This window comes from Corvus cornix, chromosome 8 (genome assembly GCF_000738735.6).
Source record: "Corvus cornix cornix isolate S_Up_H32 chromosome 8, ASM73873v5, whole genome shotgun sequence".
NCBI lineage: Eukaryota > Metazoa > Chordata > Aves > Passeriformes > Corvidae > Corvus > Corvus cornix.
This window is the reverse complement of record NC_046338.1, coordinates 5383118-5403327: the sequence shown is the minus strand read 5'-3', so window position 1 is coordinate 5403327 and position 20210 is coordinate 5383118. Positions and strand designations below refer to the sequence as shown.

Sequence of the window (20210 nt, the reverse complement as noted above, 5' to 3'; positions counted from 1 at the left end):
GTGCCTTGTCCTATATTTGCTTTACAGATGGGGTCCTCAGCTGCTGCAAGTCAGCAGTGCTCCCAAAGGCCCAGCAGGGACAGTGACAGGGCGACAGTGCTGTATTTTATGCTGGCTGTAGCCAGTTAGTGCAGTGGGAGTGTTGTTAAAATGCACACCTGTACATCTGGCATTAACATCACCGTATTCAATTCCCTGAATGATCTCTAACAGATTATTCCAACAGAACAGTCCTTAATTTACATGTTCCACTGCATTTGCAACCCCCCAGCATCTTATCACATTTATACCCACAGATCTGCTCTTAACCTTGGGGGAAAAAAAGTAAAAAAAAAAAAGCTTTATGTTACTGCCCCAGGTCCTCAAACTGGGTATGTGGCTGTGCCTGGCTGATCTGGCCTAGTTTTTTCTTTTGCTACTTGAATTCAATGGCCCAGTGTATGTGATGCCGTGAAAGAGACACTCCACCCCTTCTCCAGGAAAAATTCTCCAAGGGCAGGGAACAGTTTATTAAGTCTTTTTCCACAAAAGCACAGTAATGTCACCAAACCCCCTCAGTCATGCAGGAGATCTGCATCAAAGAAGAATAATAGAGACGTAATATCCTTCGGGCTGAACGGAGAGCTGGGAGAGGATTGTGCATTTGGGGGTGAACGATACCATCAATGCTACCAACAACAGGACTTTACATCTGGGCAACTTAATAGGAAATGAGGGCAGAACTGACCAGCACTGTAAGAGATCAGCACACACAGCAGCAGCACACAGAGCGCCTGGGACCATGGAAAATACCCCTTAAAAATATAACTGTCAAGTTTGGATACATCTCCCTGAACAACTCATGACATGTACTTCAAAATACGAAAGAACTGCATGAACTGGTGCTGTACTTCGAACCAACATTCAGGGTTTGATTTTATATTCCACTTCTATTTTAAAACCTATTTCCAGAACTGCTGCTTATTAAACCTGCCCTACTAAATCATTCCCCTATTAAATGCAATATGAATTAAGGTTTCCCAGTCTCTTTTTCTTCCTCTTAACACCCTACACTCTAACACCCTGTACCTTTCTGTACAATAATTTCTGCTCTTAACCAGGAGAATGTCACATATCTGAAAAAGAAGTAAGTGGTGAGTTTATGCTCGCATTCCTCAATCTCATTACATATACAATGTCCTAAGGCAAGAGTTTGCCAGCTTAGATTTTCACTTGCTCTATCCCTTTAATTTGTGTTCCCATCAGTGCTGTTACTGATTGTTAGCATTTGCTTTTGGTTTTCTCTAGAGATTTTTTTTTTGCTTAAGTCACTGATTAAATAATCTAAATCCTTCAGAGGGAAATTTAAAATTTCCTTTTTGTATAAAAAGCAGAATGATTCAGTACCTGTGCTGGAACAGCATTAGGTAGATAACATTCATTTTGCTGGAGGTCTCTGTTAGCTCAGTCAGAAAAATGACTTCCCTTCCCCCTCTCTCAGCTGCAACAAACTGGGTAAGGAAAAGGTGAGGAATCTTTCCATACACATAAGCAGAGCCTGTGTATATCAGCAGTGGCTGCACCACAGCCCCAGGGCATCACCAAGCCACGCTGGGCTGCTTTTAGTGAGAGTAATGAAAAATAGGGCCAAGGCTCTGGATACGGTGGGCTCTCCAATGTAGAGTACTGTAAGCTACCAAAAATCTCCTGCAGGTGCCAGAGACCTGTCTTGAAGAAAAATGAAGAAATTTAAGCAGTTTCTTTTTCACAATGACCCATTTCAAAACATTTGAAAACAAAAGCCTGGATAACCATCTCCTCTAAAATCAGTCCATGCTAGAAACAAATCAACCTCCAACTAGCACCAAAACCCACAACAGGGAGAAGTCCTAGAGTTTTCACCAGCTGAGGATTCAGTGGGACTCAGGAGATACCCTTAAAGCCACCACTCCCAGACACATTCAGTGGCTTGAAGAAAACAGTTAGAAAAATAATAATTGCATGAATAGCAGAAAAGGTGCAGACATCACAGGTCCAGCAGAAATCAGGCCAGCTGTGATGCCATCTCACCTATCCAACACAGGTCATGCTGTCCTGAACACCTGGAAATGTGTAAGATCCCTGGAGAGGATATTGTTAGGTACAAAGCTGAGCAACTTCAATGATTAGGGAAACAGTAAAAGTAAAGTACAATTTTGGTTCTGTAAAAAAAAAAAAAACAAAACCAAAACAACCAAACCAAACTCCACAAACTGTTACCTTTAATCAAGTATAAGAGATGGGGACACGACATCCCTAACTACCAATAAGAGAGCACAAATTGTATTTAAAAACACACCACAAAAGCATTCAGAAAATAAAAAGCCATTTAGCAGGTGGCTAGATGCTGAAAGGAACAGCCTTGTTTTCACCACATTCTAAGCTGGAAGTACTCCTAAAATGCAACAGTCAGCATTGTCAATGCTCTTAAATTCCCTGGCTAGAGTGGACTATGGACAATGTCCCAGTGTTGCATTAACTGAAGAATAACCCCGGATCCTGGCAGAGGTGCTGGCTGGTAGTTATGTGGCCTGTCTAAAAGCCATTGATTTTATAAAGCAGTTTGATCTTAACAGAGGTGAGAAATCTCTTACTTCCCAACCTGCCCCTTCCCTAGGGAAGCTCTGCAGGGCAGGCCCCTCCACAGGTTGTGCTGCATTTCTAAGCAGGAAAATGAGTGCAGCCTTGACTTCATCAGGGAGAAAGAAGATGGGACTGGAGGGAAGGACCATACAGGAATGTCTATCTATACATTTTGCCCATCACTACATTTTCTGTCTGTCATTACAGCCTCATCTTAAATAACATGTACACAGATGAAGAGTCAGGCCTTTTACAGTAATGGGCCAAACTACAAGGAAAGCCCAACACTCTTTAATAGTCTTTAATAGTTTCTTTAATAGTTTCTGTAATAGTCTGCTGGGTTTGTAGCTCACTGCATTCTTGGCCAGCAGTGGCAGGAAGAGCTGCAAACGTGTGTGAAGTTATTCCCTGACTAGCACTGGGTGACATGTTACCAGGCTGAATCTGTGTCCTCACAAAGCAGATTGGATCAGCCCTTGAGATGACAAATACTTTGACAAGGATACAAAACATCTGGAAAGAATGTCCCTACAAATTAAAGAAAATTAAAGCCTATATATACCAACAGACATAAGATTAAAACTACTTGATCTTTGATTAAGTGTGAACTTCAGATCTGAATAATCCTAGAAAAGTCAAGTTCCAAAATTCTAGCTGCAGATATTTTTAAGATTCAAAGGCAAGCTTTTAACTGGTATGGACAGAAACACTGATTTCTCTTGTGAGATAGCCACAAGTCAGACATAGGCTTCTATCAAATACCCTGTGAATGTCAAGACCCAGATCCATGTATCCACCACACAAAAATTGGTCTGTTTTGGCTAAAACCCATAAGAAAACCTAAATATCTTATTTTGAGGCAAAGCACAGTAAATCTGCCTGATAGAGATATAAACCAGTAAAGTATGGTAGAGTTATATGCTATAGTCTTTGGGCTGGCCTCAAAGCACTTGTATCTAAAAAAACAAATGAAGAATCGATCCATACAGGTGCTGCCACTTTCACTAGGAATTGCTGATTCATCTGTTACTCAGAGACCAGAGAACAGAACAAACTTCTTCCTGTGTTGCAGGAAGATGTTTCATGGGCCGTCTATTTTTCTGAACTGAAGAACCACCAGAGAAAGGCAGACTTTGATCTCTTAGAAAGTTTCAAGTAGGGGGAAAAAAAAGATTAAAAAATGAAGAAAAAAAATCACAAAAATCTGAACAAATTACTTTCCTCTGAGGACAGCAGTCCCGTATGGTAACAATCTGAGGCTCAGGTCAAGCTTCTTTTGTGATATTTAAGATTTAAGGCTGATTTCCCCAGAGGATGAAATAAGTGGTGGAAAAAATGAAAGGTGAAATGGGTAAAAAAAGGAATGGAAGATGATTAACAGAAATCATCAGGGATCTCAGTGCTGCATGGCCTATCCACAGCTTGTGCTACGGCCTCTGACGTGAGATTTGCAGGCAGAGACTGCAGCAAACGAAGCTGCTTAGTTATTCAGTCCCCCTCCAGACAATCAGGTGGTAGAAGTAGCATTAATGAGACAGCTTTTAACTAAGGAGGATGCAGGGTGAAAGACCAACAAATACAGTGCACAAATGTTAATGTATTTATTGAGGTAATTTTTTCTGTAGCCTGTATGCGGCTGCAAAAATGATTCAATTCATTTTATGCAAGAGAAGCGCATTCATCTCCCTTAATTAGGGAGAAAGTAGGACTGGTACTAGGATTAAAAATAAAAAGTATGGTTGATTTTGAAGTCCTCTGTGTAGCCCATTCTGGTGAGATCTGATAAAATACTTCCTCCAACACTGCTTCTGACTCATGGGAATATTTGTGAAGTACATGCCTGGAAATTCAATAGAATGGCCTGTACTAGTTTCTTGCTCTGGCAAGAACAAACCTGCAGATGTAAGTAAGCACACAAATAAAAGTCTACATATTAGTATTCTCATTAAAATATCCCTGGTATTCCCTTCAACTCAACATCAGACAACCCTTCACAGTTCTAGAACAATGGAGCACAAATGGGCCGCCTCAAAAGTACGTGATAAAACACACTACATGAAACCCAAGAATGTTCTTTTTACTTACCGGGTTTTTAAAGGGTGTTACCTGCAGTAACATCTGTCATGCTTACTCTCTGCTTTAGTTATTTTACATTGCTCATCTTTCATTTGCTGCTTTTTTCATTTGTTCTCAGAGGAAAAATAAAAAATGAAGATTGAGCAATGCTATAACATTGCAAAGCTCCTCTGTAATAACAGAAGTGCTGTCTACAGAGATGATAAATCCCAATATGTTACCATGCAAAACACCAAATCTTGAGTTTCCAAAAAGCCTGATCCCAGGTGAGTATGACACTTCTCACACTGCTGCTGATCATGAGCCTGACAAACAGCTCAAGATGTTTACAATTCCCCTGCAGACAGAAATTCAGACTAGACAGCACTGCCTGTATCGTAGTCTGGAAAACTGGTACATTTGAAAGTTTGTAAACCGTGTGATTTGAATGACCTGAATCTTTTGTGTTTGTAATTTTTGTTCTAACAGAAGCATAAATTGACAGATCATCCTGCAAGTGCTGGGAATAACAGCTTCAGTTTCTCTGTGCTTTGATAAGAGAATGTGTCTGAGAAACACCACTGCTACTCACTGCATGCTGCTTCTGATTCATCTGACCCGTCAGGACATTCTTCTTCGCCATCACATTTCCACCTGGCTGGGATGCAGTGCCCATTGTCACAAGTGAAATCTGACTCAGCACAAGTTTTCTTTGCTGCAAGAAAAGAAGAAAGTACTTGGCATGAATATAAACAGTGCAGAAGATCTCCATTGCACCCAACCCCACCAAGGAAGATATGGATTGCCCTGTACTAACAGGATTTGTTTCACATTCAACATAGCTTCTTCATGATGGAATCCCACATATATCATAGATGGGTGTTTCTTCTCACTAGAACTCTTACCCCTCCATTATTTGACAAAGATTCACCCTTCTATGTCTTTTTCCAGCCACTCAAAAAACAGGGATGATATTTTTCAAAATAATTTTCTAAGGCTTTTACTAAAAAAAGCTGCTGCCTTCATGGAACTGAAAGCATGCTGCATGATTTACAGACAGGCAAGACAAACAAGTATCACCTTTCGAGTACTATGATCTAAATAATAATGTTTCTATCTATGCCATCTATTCATGGCTTGTTAGTACATCTGTCACCACAGTAGATGATCATGAAGCACTCCTTCAAACACTAACATTAATTTCATTAAATGTCAACCACTCCACGCTCTTTGCTTTGCTTGCATTAATCTAGGGCTTGAAAAAGATGCAAGACATGAACTCAAGCAGTTAATTGGTCTGTTCCTCTGTGCCAGTGGTGCAGCACCACATGCTCTGCAATTCTAGTCAGCATCTTCCCACTGCGGCAGAAAGAGAAAATTCTACATATATTTGGTCCCTTCAGGCTGAGGCCTCAATGTTGATGTGACCACCACTCGCTGCTTTTGCAGTGGTGACTTCAGTGGTTTTTCTGCTGACTCCTGAGCAAGGGCTGGGGCTCAGTGTCACCACCTTGAAGTGAAATGCTCTCTGGCTAACTGTTATTTACCTTTGTTAGCCATCAACTGACAGAGGAAGTGCTGGCAGGGAGATTTGTCTCTTCCCCCTGCAAAGCTGCTCAACAACCTAATAGGATCACAGGAAAATTTAGGTAATGAAGGACCTCAGGAAGTCACCACGTCCAACCTCCTGCTCAAGACAGGCTCAGCTCTAAGGTCAGACCAGGCTGTTCTGTGTTTTATCCAGTCTGGTAGGAAAAAAACCCCAAGATGGAGCCAGCACAACCTCCCTGGGCAACCTGTTCCGTGGCTTAGCTGCCCCCACAGTGAGACCTGGGCTTGACAAGCCATTCCCTCTTACAAGTCTTATGCACACATATTGCTACATCAATACTTCTTCCAGCAAACATTTTCAAAGCATTAAACACAACAAATAAGCCTCCGGGGTTTGATCTTTTACTTTCCTTTCTTGTTTTCCTACATGAGCTGCTGTCAAGAAGGGAGTCATGTTAAATATCACTCACGTGCCCACACAGGAAACAAGGAGCATTGCTGTGTAAGGTAGTGGAGAGACCTACATGGCTGAAATAAAGCATTCATTTTCTAGCACACAAAACATGCAGCTTCCCTGAGCAGACATCCAGCAGGAAAACACTGCAAAGCACCACTAAGCAGCTGTACAATCTCTCAGGATGCACTTTATAAAGAGAACATACATTTACTCCCCTTCTGTTGCTAAATGAACCAGATTCTGGTAAATGAAAAAAAAAAAAAAAAAAAAAGAACTATTCTCAATTTTCTCTTCAGCCATTCAAAAACATATTATGAACTAATATAGGATAAAAAAAATCCATATAAACCAACAGTTTTCCAAGAGACCAGTCATACTAAGGATCGTCCAAAGACTTTGCACATCTGTTATCAGAGGGAAAAGACTTTCTCCCGAATATCTCCTTTTAGAAATCCAAAGCTTGTGAAACTGGCTGTTGCACATCACTTCTGGGGTATTTGATGCAAGTTTTAATGATTCTGATGTATTTAATGGCCAGAAATGCTGATACTGATAGGACACCCATGCACAGCTGACGTGAGAGCACTCTCCTGCTCGCTAGGAAGCTCACTGGGTAAAATGTTGCTTTCTGCTCTTAGGGGAAGGTTGTGGCATCTACAAATGAAACAATCACAGTTTCATCCAGAAAGGAGAGACCAGTGTAATGCTGGAGACATTAGAAACCTAGTTTTTAAAACGTATTTTGTTTTGTACTCGCTCTCTCAATGCCCTAATACCTTGCTTTCCACAGCAAAACTGTCTTTTAACTTACTCTCTAGAGATCCAAATAGTAACAAAACTACTACTGTGCCTCAAAACAAACCTCGCCTTTTGCCATCAGTCTCACACTATTTTTGGGACATGGGGGCTCAGGAGCGAGGGGCCAGCTCCAGGGAGGAGTGGCACAGGCACTCCCTTCGCACGGCCAACCTGCTCCCAGCAGATGGTGGCACCGAGGGCTTTGTTCCTTCCCTGCCACTGCTCCGTCTCATGCACCACAATCAGTTCCTTGCCAGGGCTCACAAAAGGGGCAGCAGAGCGCTACTGCCAGTCCCAGGGTGTCCCTTGGAAGGTGTCCATGTGCTCCCTCCCTTCGGCAAAATGAAGCTGGGCACAACCACTCACCAGCAGTGGCTGAATCCAGAAGTGTCATCATGTCCCCAAACCCTCCTGAAGGTCCAACAGTCTCATGATATAAACCCACAGGATACAAAAGTGCTTGGTCCTTTGTTTGAATCTAAGTTGTCTAATCTCTTCAAGGAACAGGATTAAGAGAGGAGGAGCTCAAACCTTTTCGTGATTCTTATATTTATTTTGGCTATTTTAATTTTTTTTTCTTTTTGTTTTTTATATTTTAAATAATATCTTTTATTTGCTATTATTTTTTATTACTATTACCCTCCAGCACAGGGTCAGAGCTCTGCAGACTGTCTCAATTCCAATAACTCCACTTTCTGTTGCAAACAGCAACTCAGATTATTCACACTGCGAGAATACTGAAGCACTGTCTCATTTCTCACCTCTAATACCAGACTGGAATCACTTTATTTCCAACCAGATTTACCTTCTGGCACTCAATCCTTATGTCTCTGGGATCACAATGCAGGCAGGGAGCAGTTAATTAAAATATCAGCTCTCTCTCTCTTCCTTCCTTTTTCTTTTTGAAGTCTGATAACTCTTTTTATTAATCTCCCATGTTATACACCTTCCTTCTATCAATAATTCATTGAGGCTTACACCATAATTTGCCAGTGGTGCATGAAAATGTAAAATAAATAAACACATCCCTTTTAGACAATGGGGAGGACACAGGCTCATTTTACGGTCTCACCTGGCTCAGAAATAGTCAAGCAAAATTAATTGTCCCCCTGAGATCCATTTCCTTTGCCGTAAGCAGCCCAGGCAGCTCTACTCACATGTCTCTTCCAAATGAACATAAACAAACAAGAGTGAGTAGTCACAGCACCCCCGAGCCTCTGTTCCTCAGGGTGCAAACCGATACCTGGAACGAGAAGAGAGACGGCTCCCGAAGCCTGCGCAGAGCCTTTCATCTCCTCCCCTGCTCGGATGCACCAGTGACACCAAAGAGGCTGCCTCTCTTTTGACTCTTGCTTCTCATTTGCCTTTAGTTCCTGCTTTTCCTTTCCCACATGTGCATGTGGACAGATCTGTCAGAAACTCTACCAGTGCCTGTGCGACCACGGGATCAGCTCCCACAGGGAACGAGCCCTGGCTTGGGCAGCTCTCCAAAGGAGGCCTTAGTTAAATGCAGTCATTCCTGCTTCTCTTCTCCCAGAAAGAAAGGCAAGGGAAGAGAGAAAGAAGATTTCAACATTACCCAGCAGTGACTGAAAAATACCCTAACATGCTGAGTTTTAAATAAAACTGCATCAAATCCAACATGGACTCTCATTTTCCAAAATGTCCTTTTCCGTTCCATTACTCACATCTCTTATCCTGAACGGCAAGTAAGGATTATGGGGTCATCCCTGCAGCAAATTAAAAGCAGAGAACCCAGGGAGAGTGGTTTAGAACATGAACATTTATAGAGTGAATTCATAAAAAAGCAGTGACTGGGGACATGTTTAATTAGACTTCAGGGAATAAATATACACTGAAAGGAACAAGCCTTGTACTGGCTAGGAGCAGGGACTGGATGATATAAATGTGACTTCCAACTTCTAAAAATACCTGCTTCTGAAAGATCAATTTCCTGACCATAACCCAAACAAGATATCTGAATCTAACAGAAAAGTCCAGGACTTATTCTTTCTTCCTTTTTCTAATAAACCCCAACATCCTCCCACTGCCCTCAGTCACTTCATTTAAGCTCACTTAAGTTTTGCCTCAGTTTTAGAGGCTTTTCAAGGCAGGTACATCTTTTCAGTTACTCCTTGTAAGACACCAGGCCCCTTGTGATTAAACTTCCAATTCATGACTTGTTTATTCCTATTTTACACATCTGTAATATTAAGCAATACCCAACTCTAAAATAGTTTCATTTCTTGCTACTCCCGATTTCCCCAAACCAACAGCTGAAAAGCAGAATGAACATATTTCCTCTCTTATCATCAACAGTTCTATGTAGCTGTTCAACAGCAGCAGTAATGTAAAAGCACATAAAAAAAGCATATTTTCTTATTACAACTTGCCTGTAAAGGACACTTGAAAATAAGGGCTTGTATTTTTCCCCGTAAGAGAATGAACCCTATATAGTAATAATGCTCTGAACACAGGACTTTAAGACAAAGGGTTTTGTTCAAACTCTGGGTTGCGTATCCAGACAGAAAACCAGGCCAATGAGATCATCCCTGAGTGTTAACCCACAGAGATCCTGCAAACTGTGCCCCCTCCCCATTTTCTCCCCTCAGCAACTGTTGGCCAACTTCCACCAATTCCAAAAGATGGGAAAGATGTGGAAAATAAGTCTAATCCCACGAGTTGCATAAAACTGGGAGCTGAATAGAGAACAATCAAAATCACAGCTCCACAGAGGGAGATAAGGGCAGAAAGCGGCCACAGGGCTGATCTGCTCCATGTGCTGCCAGTCAGACAGGACTGCCCAGACTCTGCATCTCATCCCAAGGTGGCTTTATGGCAGAGGGAAGGTGGCAATTAGGGATTAAAAACCCCAGACACTGAACTCATTGAAAAGTGGTTTAATTTGTTCCACTACCCCCATTCCTTTATGCAGATCCTGTTCCTATTTTAACTTCTGAATCAACACCAGACTTCCCAGCAAACTGTGTATCTGCTCTCATTTGCAGCCAATATTCAGTCTTCTTGCAGAAAACAGTTTCACCCAAGCTGCTGTAAAAATGTAACAAAATAAAGTAAAAAAGCTTACAATGGAAGTTTTGCTGTGATCCTTCTGCAGCAATAAAACAGCACACCCTGTAGGACATGATAATGGAGAGATGATGGTGGGCCAGAAACACTGAAATTCATAAAACAGGGTATCATTTCATGCTGGGAAGCTTCAATGGCAACTTTGATCAGTGGCTTATCAGAGCCACTGACAAGGCTCCATACGAGGAGAAGCAGCATTGCACAAGTTCAGGAGCTTAAACACAGCCCATCAGCACCAGTCTGCCCTGAGAGGTGCCAACCACAGCTCAGTGGGTAATGGAACACCAGCCAGCTCCTCCCAGAACAAAATACATCATTATTATGGGTCACTCTGCACCTCCTAAGGACCTCTATCAATCCAGTCTCACAGTGAGCAAAACATATCCCAGCTCCATCACTGCCTTGGCCCAACGAGGTTTTCTGCTTCCCAGAGAAAGGTAAGGGCTGTGCTCCTGATTCAGCTCAAGAGAGTTTACACAAAACTCGACAGATAACCTCAGTCAGCTCCTGAATCACAAACACAGCCACCAGGACATTGCAAATGCCACTCCTAAACAGAAATTCCCAGTAACAGAAGAAAACAATTAAAAAAAAAATTTAATTCAAAGTTATGTTCACCACAAACTCGACATATACTCCCTAACTCAGAAAACACTTGGAGCAGGAGACTGAGCCCTAACCACATACTTTGACAGCATCCCTGCCCTTCAAAAAGAATCTGTGCTATTGATCCCCAATCCTTTGATCAGGTTTTATACCCAAGAATGTCTTAGTTGTCTTAAGGAGATCTGAAAATCCTAACCTACATCTGCGGCCCGAGTCCTCTCAGTTCCTGCTGTTGATTTTGCAAAGGAGGAAGTGTCACAGGGAGTGTGGGACAACCCGCCCCCGGAGAGGTTTCCTGCTCCCAGCAGGTGGGCACACAGCGCTGAATTCTCTGCTTCAGGCATCCAAACACCGTGTGCTGGGAGCCTGACCCCTCACAGCACCTCTGCCACAGCCATTGCTGCCAAATCCTCAGCATGGGAATCCCAGGAACGTGCTGGTTTGCAGCTACAAAATGGCAACAGAGATCCAAGAGTCGAAATATCAGAAAATCCTAGTGGATGTGGATCATCAGATCCTTTTAATTTTCAGACAACTAAGGACACCTTGAAGTAATGAAAGGGAATATTTAACAATTCTCTGAATCTGGCCACTTTTTTTTGACGCTGCCATCTCAACAGGCAATTACTTTTATAAAGCAAGATTAATCAGATCTCCTCAAAGAGCCAGTGCTCAGGCACAGACCATGGTCCCTTTGATACTCCACATGAAACACATTCTAAAGAAACTTCTCCCCAAGACCCCCTGAAACAGCCCCAGAAAACAATGCCCCATTGACAGAAGCCCAGTCAGAGGCTCTGGGGCTGCCTGAAGCTGCTGCTCAAGCAACCAAAACATGCACCTGCAGAGCCTGAAGCCCCTCAGATCAATCAAATCAAACCAATGACCTTAAAAGAAGAAAAAGAGATGTCACCTGTGATTTTTCATTAGTATCAAAGGTATCAACTTTTGTGCATTTTAAATGGTAATATTATATTACCATTTACCAAAATAAACCTCCTATTTAGAATTAAATACATTTTCATGTTTAATATTGAATTCAATGTAAGGAAAATGGCAGAACCTAATTGAAACCTATGAAAAGGAGAACAATGAAACAACGTTCTGTTTTCATGTATGAAATTAAAGTGACTTCAGCTAACAAATGCAGGCCTTCCTTCCTAAATTTACTCACATAAATCAAGGTAAAACTGAGCAGTATTTTTCCCCAGCCTGTCCTGAGGTTGCTGTTGTCATTTCAGTCTTTAAGAAGGGCTGTATGCTCAAAGGTTGCTCTGTTTTTTACCAAATTTACAAGCTGATTTAATGAATGCAGTATTTGTCCCTACAAACCATGTTTCACCAACAGGAAAAGCAGAATTTCTCTTCTTCCCAGAAGAGAAATCAAGGACAAAAACATCCACTTGGACTGGCATGCTCCTTCAAGGGCATCAGAGGTCTGTCAAACTTACTGCTTGGTATTCAGGACAACTTCTCCTTGCAAGTTTGAAGGCTTAGTCAGGGCTCTGGGGCTTTGTCTTAGGGAGCTTCGCAGCTGGGAACAGCCCAGGCAGAAAGCTCAAGTGCTGCCTCACTCACTTCAGAGGAACGTGCCCCACACACCTTCAGGCAAGGCTCCCTCCAACATCTGCTCCCTCCATTCTTCCCTCAGCTTTCTGCATTTTTTAAAATCCACTCATAAGGCATCAGTCATCTTTTAAGCTGTACAAACCCAGGTTTTGTGACAATTTCCTCATTTTTATTCTCCAGGAACCCCCATCACCTCAATGTTCAAGTCTCTGGAATTTAAAAAACAACAAACAAACCCACAAGACAACCAACCAGCTTCCCCCACACTGTACTTGTACATTGGAAAATCACGTCCTTCTGCAGAGGAAGGGAGAGGAAGGGACAGATTTTCCTACCAGCATCTGAAATACACTCCATCTTTGCTCAGAAATAGGCTGGCAGCCCTGTCCAGCCTGCAGTCACCTCTGGATGCTACCCATCAGCCTCATTGTTGTGTGACACCGCACAGCAGGTGTGAAAAACCACCCACCACCCAGTGTCAAAACATGCCACTGACAAAATCTCACCACGGCTCTTCCTCATCCAGCAGCAGCAGTGACAAGAAGGCTGCCAAGTGCATAGACAAGGTTTACCTTCAGTAAATGGAATTTTTCTTACAACAAAGGTTATACAAGGTAGCACTGAATGAACGGGCTATCAGAAAACTTGCTCCCCCTTTAAGAGATCTGAGAACTTAGAAGTGCACAAGGCATGTCCTCCCTTGCAGGTCCATGGACACAGAGACATTGAATGACATGCCAGAACTCATGCAGCAGATCTGTGGCACAGCCAAGGGCCTGCCCACGTCTTTCTGCCACACTTGATGGTGCGGTCGCCGTATCTTACGCTCAAGTCAAGATTTCCTCTGTGTGGAAAAGAGCAGCCATCGTTCTGCTGTGGAAGCTGAACGTGTTTCCAGAACTCCATATTGCTGCAGTCATGACCTTTTCAAAGGATTTGGTATGCTCCGACTTTCCAGTTTGTTTCTAAATATTTCTTTGACTGAAGCTCATCCACACTGACTTTTGCTGACAGAATTGCCAGCTTTGTCTGTCTCTTTGGGTTTTGTTTTGCCTTCTTTTAACAAGCAAGACATTGTTGCAAGACAGAAGCTCTTGGGGTGGCAACAACATGTATGTTATTTCACAATGAAGGACGTCCACAAATTCCTCAAGAGGCACTTAATATTATTCTGTCTTTCTATTTCTGGGAATCAAACACTAGGGGCCATATTCTACCCTGATGAAACATCACCGAAGTCCATGAATAATCACTGGTCTCAGTGGTCTCTGTGCAAAATTGGTCTCAGATGTTTTTATGACACCCTATGATGTCTATTTTCAGTACAGGTTTTATAACCCTCAGCCTAAGAGTCAAAACCCCTGATGACAAAAGTTCCTGGTGCCCTGCGTCAAACCCCCGATGACAAATGCCAGGTTTCCTGAGGACAAAACAGACTGAGAGCAAATATAGTAAGACAGAAAAGCAGAAGTGGTTGAGTTGATGGAGCAATTTTGGTTCCCACCTACACATATGCCCATAGCTTAGCACACAGGTACCAGGGAAAGAGAACAGCCATAATTGATGGATAAAATTGCCTTCAGTTATTCAGAAAATGAGAGAAACGAGACTAAGGCACGTGAGCACAGATAGAGAAAAGAGACAAAGACATGTGAACGCAGATTCTTTTACCGAGTGAGATATAAGGAAAATGAAGGCCTCCCTATATAGTCAGTGCTCTCTGCTCTACTTGATGTTTTTAACTATGATTCCTTTTTCATAGATGGCGGTAAGAAAATCTCAAAGACCAGTGGAGAGGATAGCAAAGAATACCTCTGAAGCCTGAAGCACCACTTTTTCTTACCTGGCCCATGCTGTCACATTGAAACATAACAACACTGGGGTTTACAGGTGCAGAATTTGCCTTTCACAGCTTGGACACAGCATTTAAGTTCTTGCTGTTTGAATTTAGTGTACACACTGTGAGGTTAAAGTGCACCACAGCAAAACATGGCACCTCCAGCAGAACTTCACACCAAGTTTGCACGCAGGAGGTAAACCCAGGGGCCCTAAATCCTGTGCAGAGCCAGGTATGATGAACTCCCTGTCATGCTTTCACTGGAGCTGCATGATCTGGGTTTCAAATCAGCATCAGGCATTTCTGGCAAGCCTCAGCCCCTGGCTGCACATTTGTCACTGCTCTGGTAGGGTCTGCCCTGGCACAGCTGTGTGAGCTTTGTGGCTCTGGTCACTTGGCTGACATGGGCTGTGGGAGCACAAAAATCTGCGGGGAAGCAGCAGCAATTTCAGCAGCCACCTTTGCCACTGAGAGCAGAGCAGCACCACTACACACTGGGGGTCCCCAGAACTGCAGGCAAAGTCACTTCCTCTACAAATCAGCTTTAAAAACAGCCAAAGAGAAACAGACACCGTTTAAGCCCAGTTTTGCGGAACTTGGCCTGGGTCCAGGCTGCATACTGTTCCTTACAACTGTGTGGGAAACCAGTAACCTAATATTTACACCTGCAGGCTCTGTGTTTGCAAGCACGGTGAAACACACGTGCAGGACATTCCTATGCACGAGCATTATGTTTCCAAAAATGTGGTAATTACTAACAGCACGGGTATCTCTGACCTGTCATAAAAATTACCCAAATCTAAGGACACGCTGGAAACGTGACAGAAGTCATTGCAAAGCTCCCAATTCTAGGAAAACATAGCGGGGAAAAAAGGAAAAAAGCAAAGGCTTGTCAAGAGTCAGGATCAACGGCTTAAATCAGAGACTTGAAGACTCAATCCATGCAGTGGCAAAAGGATGCCTTGTGTAGGTAGGAAATAGGGAGAAGGGACACATGAAGTGTAACAGACCTGAGATGCCTGAGGAGGGAGGTATGCTGGTTCAATGCACAAATCCATGTGGGTGGACAGGAGGGAAAGGCGACGAGGGTTTGTGCTCCCAATTAGGAATTAGGGAATTACATGTGCAACAACACACCTGAGCATTCTGTTTGGCAGCCAACAGCAAGAGGAATGAAGCTGTTATTTTGCTTGGTTCTGCTGCATTTATGCATTTTTTATTAGAAGCAGCACTGCATTTTATGTCAATTTACACATGGTCCAGTTGCTTAATGTTGGATCGATGTTTCCTCTTTCTCTTCTGTTCCTACTTTAATCAATAAGTTGCAGAGTAAAGCATGCAAGAAACGCTCTTAGAGTTAAGAAAAAACCCCCATGTGCCATGGTTTATTTTCTGGGAGGCTAAAATACTACAATTAAAATACCCACTGAAGTGTCTTGGAAGAATGAAGAGTCAATAACCATAAAAGGGACAGATTTTTCTAAAGACTTAAATCTAGTGTTTTCAGCTTTGTTCCCTTTTTCCACTTACTTTGTTATTAACAAAATGATGGCACTTTAGAAGTAAAAATTTTTTCCTAGGGTTATTTTAGAAAGTTCCCCTTTCTGGACCTACATTCATAGTCTTGAAGTATGGAACTCATTCAGACACCAAAAATAGAAATGGAAAATGGAAAGTAACAACTGGATTGCCACAAAAACAAAACACCAGAAATCCCTTATGCTGTAACAAACACTACTGAAAGCATTCTTACATCACACCAATAGCTATGGTAAAAGAACTTAAAAGTGAATTAACTGGGCAGCAACACATTGGGAATGTCCAAGGTAATTTAAAAAAACAATAGACCCTGGTTGTTAATGATCTTCAGACAGACCAGTGCCACAGATGTCCCTGTGTGTGCACCTGTGAAGACACCTTTTCTACAGCTCTGTTAGCTGCTCCATAAAGAAGACATTAATTGCATCCAATGACTAATTTGCCAGGAATCTTGCTTTTTAAGACACTGAATCAGAGCCCTGGGAATTGTAAGGGATCACACACAAAAGCATTTTCAAGCCTGTCTCCAAAGCCAGCATCGTTTCAGACTGAACAGCAGGTTCATCCTCTGATCCAAGTCTGTTGCGGCGGAACAGCGCCAAACAAATGTCTGTTAATATTCTGCCAGGAAGCACGAGCGGATGGGCTCCTGCATTGCATTAAGGCAAGTGCTCAGGTTAAGAGTTGGCCATCGGTCACGCAGCACCCCCATTCAAGCGTGAACCTCTTCACCCATCACCGTGTGTTGTCAAATGCTTTTGTGCATTGCAATATTAAATACTTGTACCCTGGGGATGGGAATTGAATAGGCACAACACGGAAATTATGATGCCTGCAACCATAGCCTTTAACCTATTAACAAGTATGACCAAGATCACTTATTCGGAGCTCTCTAATCATCAAGGCAAGAAGACATCAACAGCTACTGTGTCACGCTGACAGGGCCTTCAATGGGAAGTGTGGTTCAAAGGTCCACAGGAAACACAAAGAAGCTTTGTTTTTAGATGTAAAGAACAAAGCTACCATGTGGCACAGCATCACACATGCAATTAGTCAGGAAAGTTAATACAGTAGAAGCAGATGGTGGAACCATGTCAACATTTTTAGTGGGCACATTTCCCCTTACTCTCCAGTTGCTGTGATCCAAGGTCGGGGGAGCAGCAGGCAGATTGTTGGTAAGCTGGACCCCACCAGGGATTGACAATCCTCTTTTATCTATCCATCTGAGGTACCCCTGTGCTCCCACTTCTACTGGCATAGCTCCATCTGTGACACCTCCTCTCCACCACATCCCCACGCCGCAGGGTAGCACCATTAACCTCAGTGCACACTGAGAGAAAATGAGGCAGAGACAGTCAGTCCCTGACCCTGGTTGTGCTGGGAGATACCGACAGGAAAAGGCATTAAAAACTCCCCTTCAGTGGCCCTTACACTGCTCGTTCTGCTCCTTTCTGCAGCTCAGTGTGTTACCAAATGCTACATGAATCACATGTACAGCACACATCACTCCGCAGGACTTTACACGTTTGCAAAGAGCAACTGCTCCTTTCTCGCTGCCAGCCCTAAAGCTCAGCTAACACAGGGTAGAAATGAGAGGCTTCTTGGTCACCACCAATCACACTGGACACACAGAAAATGTAAAACCCAAACCACAAGGATCACACAAAGAAACACAATACAGGAAATGCTGTGGTTTGCATGACTTTGAAGTTAACAGCCCTGCACAGTCTTCAGACAAAATCTCTCTGCTGCTGTTGGCAACCAGTTCTGCCCAGTTCCCCAGCTCCATACCTCATGGATTTCAACAGCACCCAGGTGAGGATGGCAGGAGCTTTCAGCTCTGCAAGTCATTTAATTAAAATAAAATGAACAACCAGCAGTTAGTCAAACCGTTAGAACGCTCCGGCCACCACAGCTGCTGAAATCTGCAGCCCTCGGTCCAATCTGATTTCCTTTAAAGCTCTTGGCAACCCATTAATTAAAACACATTATTTACAGCTTCCAGGGCCTTGAAACCATGGGATGCACTTGATGGAATTTATGCAATTACGTACAGCCAGTCCTAGTGACAGGCTCCATTCTTGCTCCTGCTCTCCTGTGCTCCCACACTCGGCCGTTTCCTTTCCTGCGGCTCATCCACGCGGTGCTGTTTGGCCTGGGCCTGCCACGCCGGGATCGGCTGCCATGGAAATGAGCAGGAGGCAACAAAGGACCTGTGAGTCTCTTGCTGGAGATGGAGGAGTAGCAAGGCAATAGCACAGGAAGGCCAAGACAAAGAGAAACCAATTTGCCTGCTGCCTTTAAACACAAACAACCCTCCCCCTTTGTGCAAGGAGATGTTGATGAATTGAGTTTCCCCCTGATTGAAGAAACCAAGCCCCTTCCAGCCAAATGCAACAAAGCCATGTAGATGGAGCATCCTGCCTTTGGTCCTATGCAGCATTCCACCCGTTAGTGCTCTATGCGGAAATGATCCCAAAGCAAACCCAGAGAAAGTGTAGTTTAATAAGCAATCCCTATGTCACTGGTACCACAGCATCAGCTGCAGACAGATTTCTCTGCTTCCAGAAGGAGTTTCTCTTTTTACTCCATTATTAAGCAGTCACGCTCATCAGCAATTCTGTGACTTTACAAGAAAAAAGCATCTTAAAACATAACCTTACAAAGTATGATTGACAAGCATAATTAAGTCTCCTGTGTCTTTGAACTGATTTCCAAGAGAAGGATTGAGAGCAGCCCTATCAGGGACTTGGGGGTACTAGTGGATGAGAGGCTGGACACGATCTGGAGATGCACACTCACAGCCCAGAAACCAAATATGCGTCGTGGGCTGCATCCAAAGGAGCGTGCACTTAGACACAAGTCTAAAAAATAAGAAATTTTTATATAGCATGTAAAATATAAGGAATACAGAAGGATATAAAGAAGATATTTTTTACATCACTGCAAAACACTGGCACACATTGCCCAGAGAGGTGGTGAATGCCCCATACCTGGAAACATTCTAAGTCTGGTTGGACAGGACATGCCTGCCCATGGCAGCAGGTTGGACGAGATGACCCTTAAAGGTCTCTTTCAACCCAAACTGTTCTGTGATTACTTGTGTTTTATGAGAATAAAGGGAACATAAATTTTTATGGAACCGTGAACTTTTTACTGTTTATGGAGTCCCACATGAACGCTACTGAAAGATCAAGTACCCTAAGTCCAACATATCCATAGATATAATGCTCCCAATGGTTATTACTTCCCCCCCCAGCCCCATGTGTTTTTTACCTTTTTTTTTTTTCCATGAGGCCAAGCAACTAATCTATGCAAAACTTATGGAAACCATCCAGAGATATAAAAAGGAGAAGACTCTATGAAAAGGAACCACTATTGAAGCCTAATAGCTTTTCTCCAGCAATATAAAAGTGGATTTTAGCTTTATTCTCCTGTGGTTCATTCACAAAAGGAAGGAAAGCAAGAAGTGCAGAAAGCATTTCTTGCATGATGCAGAAACAGCTCCACAGATTTCAGTCTGTAATTCCAAATACCCAATGTGCACCCTGCCCTCAGCTGGTGTGAGAAATTGCTTGCCTGCTCTGAAGTCACTGTAGCTACACCAATTCAGATTAGCTCTAAAAGCCTCTTTCATCAAGATGTATTGCAGTATTGCACTGGTATTATTTAAGTCCAGATTTAAATGTACTACAGAAGAGGTATTTTTTGCTGCAGAAAACCCAGAAACTCAGGACATTGCATCAACATTTGTCTCCTGATTAAGTCTTTTGTCATTGTGATTTTCATAAGAAGAGCTATGAATGGATTTATAGGAGATAGTGACCATGAAAACGTCTCTGAGATCACTGTTTTATTATGCTTTCTTGCTTTTCTGTACTGGGTCCCTGTAGGTGATAAAAACACCAATGCTTTCCCTCCAGGGCAGCCAGAATTAAACACCAGACACCTTTCAGCCATTAAAAAAAAAAAAAAAAAAAAAAAAAAAAAAAAAAAAAAAAAAATCAGCAATATGCTTCAGACCATTCAAAACAGGAGTCTGTAAAGGCCTGGCCACTAGCGTATGGAGCCCTAAACCTGCAATAGTTCAGTAATTTACTGGGTCCC

The 20210-nt window shown here is 42.8% G+C and overlaps 1 protein-coding gene across 3 annotated transcripts in view; it reads right to left on the bottom strand.

The window, feature by feature from the left end:
• Window positions 1–20210, bottom strand: part of LRP8 (LDL receptor related protein 8) — a 174218-nt gene that overhangs the window by 62919 nt on the left and 91089 nt on the right. For all 3 annotated transcript variants that reach the window (XM_039556172.1, XM_039556171.1, XM_010408814.4), the window contains one exon: window positions 5249–5371. In XM_039556172.1, coding sequence (XP_039412106.1) covers window positions 5249–5371 — 123 coding nt within the window. The remainder of the gene's footprint in view (window positions 1–5248; window positions 5372–20210) is intronic.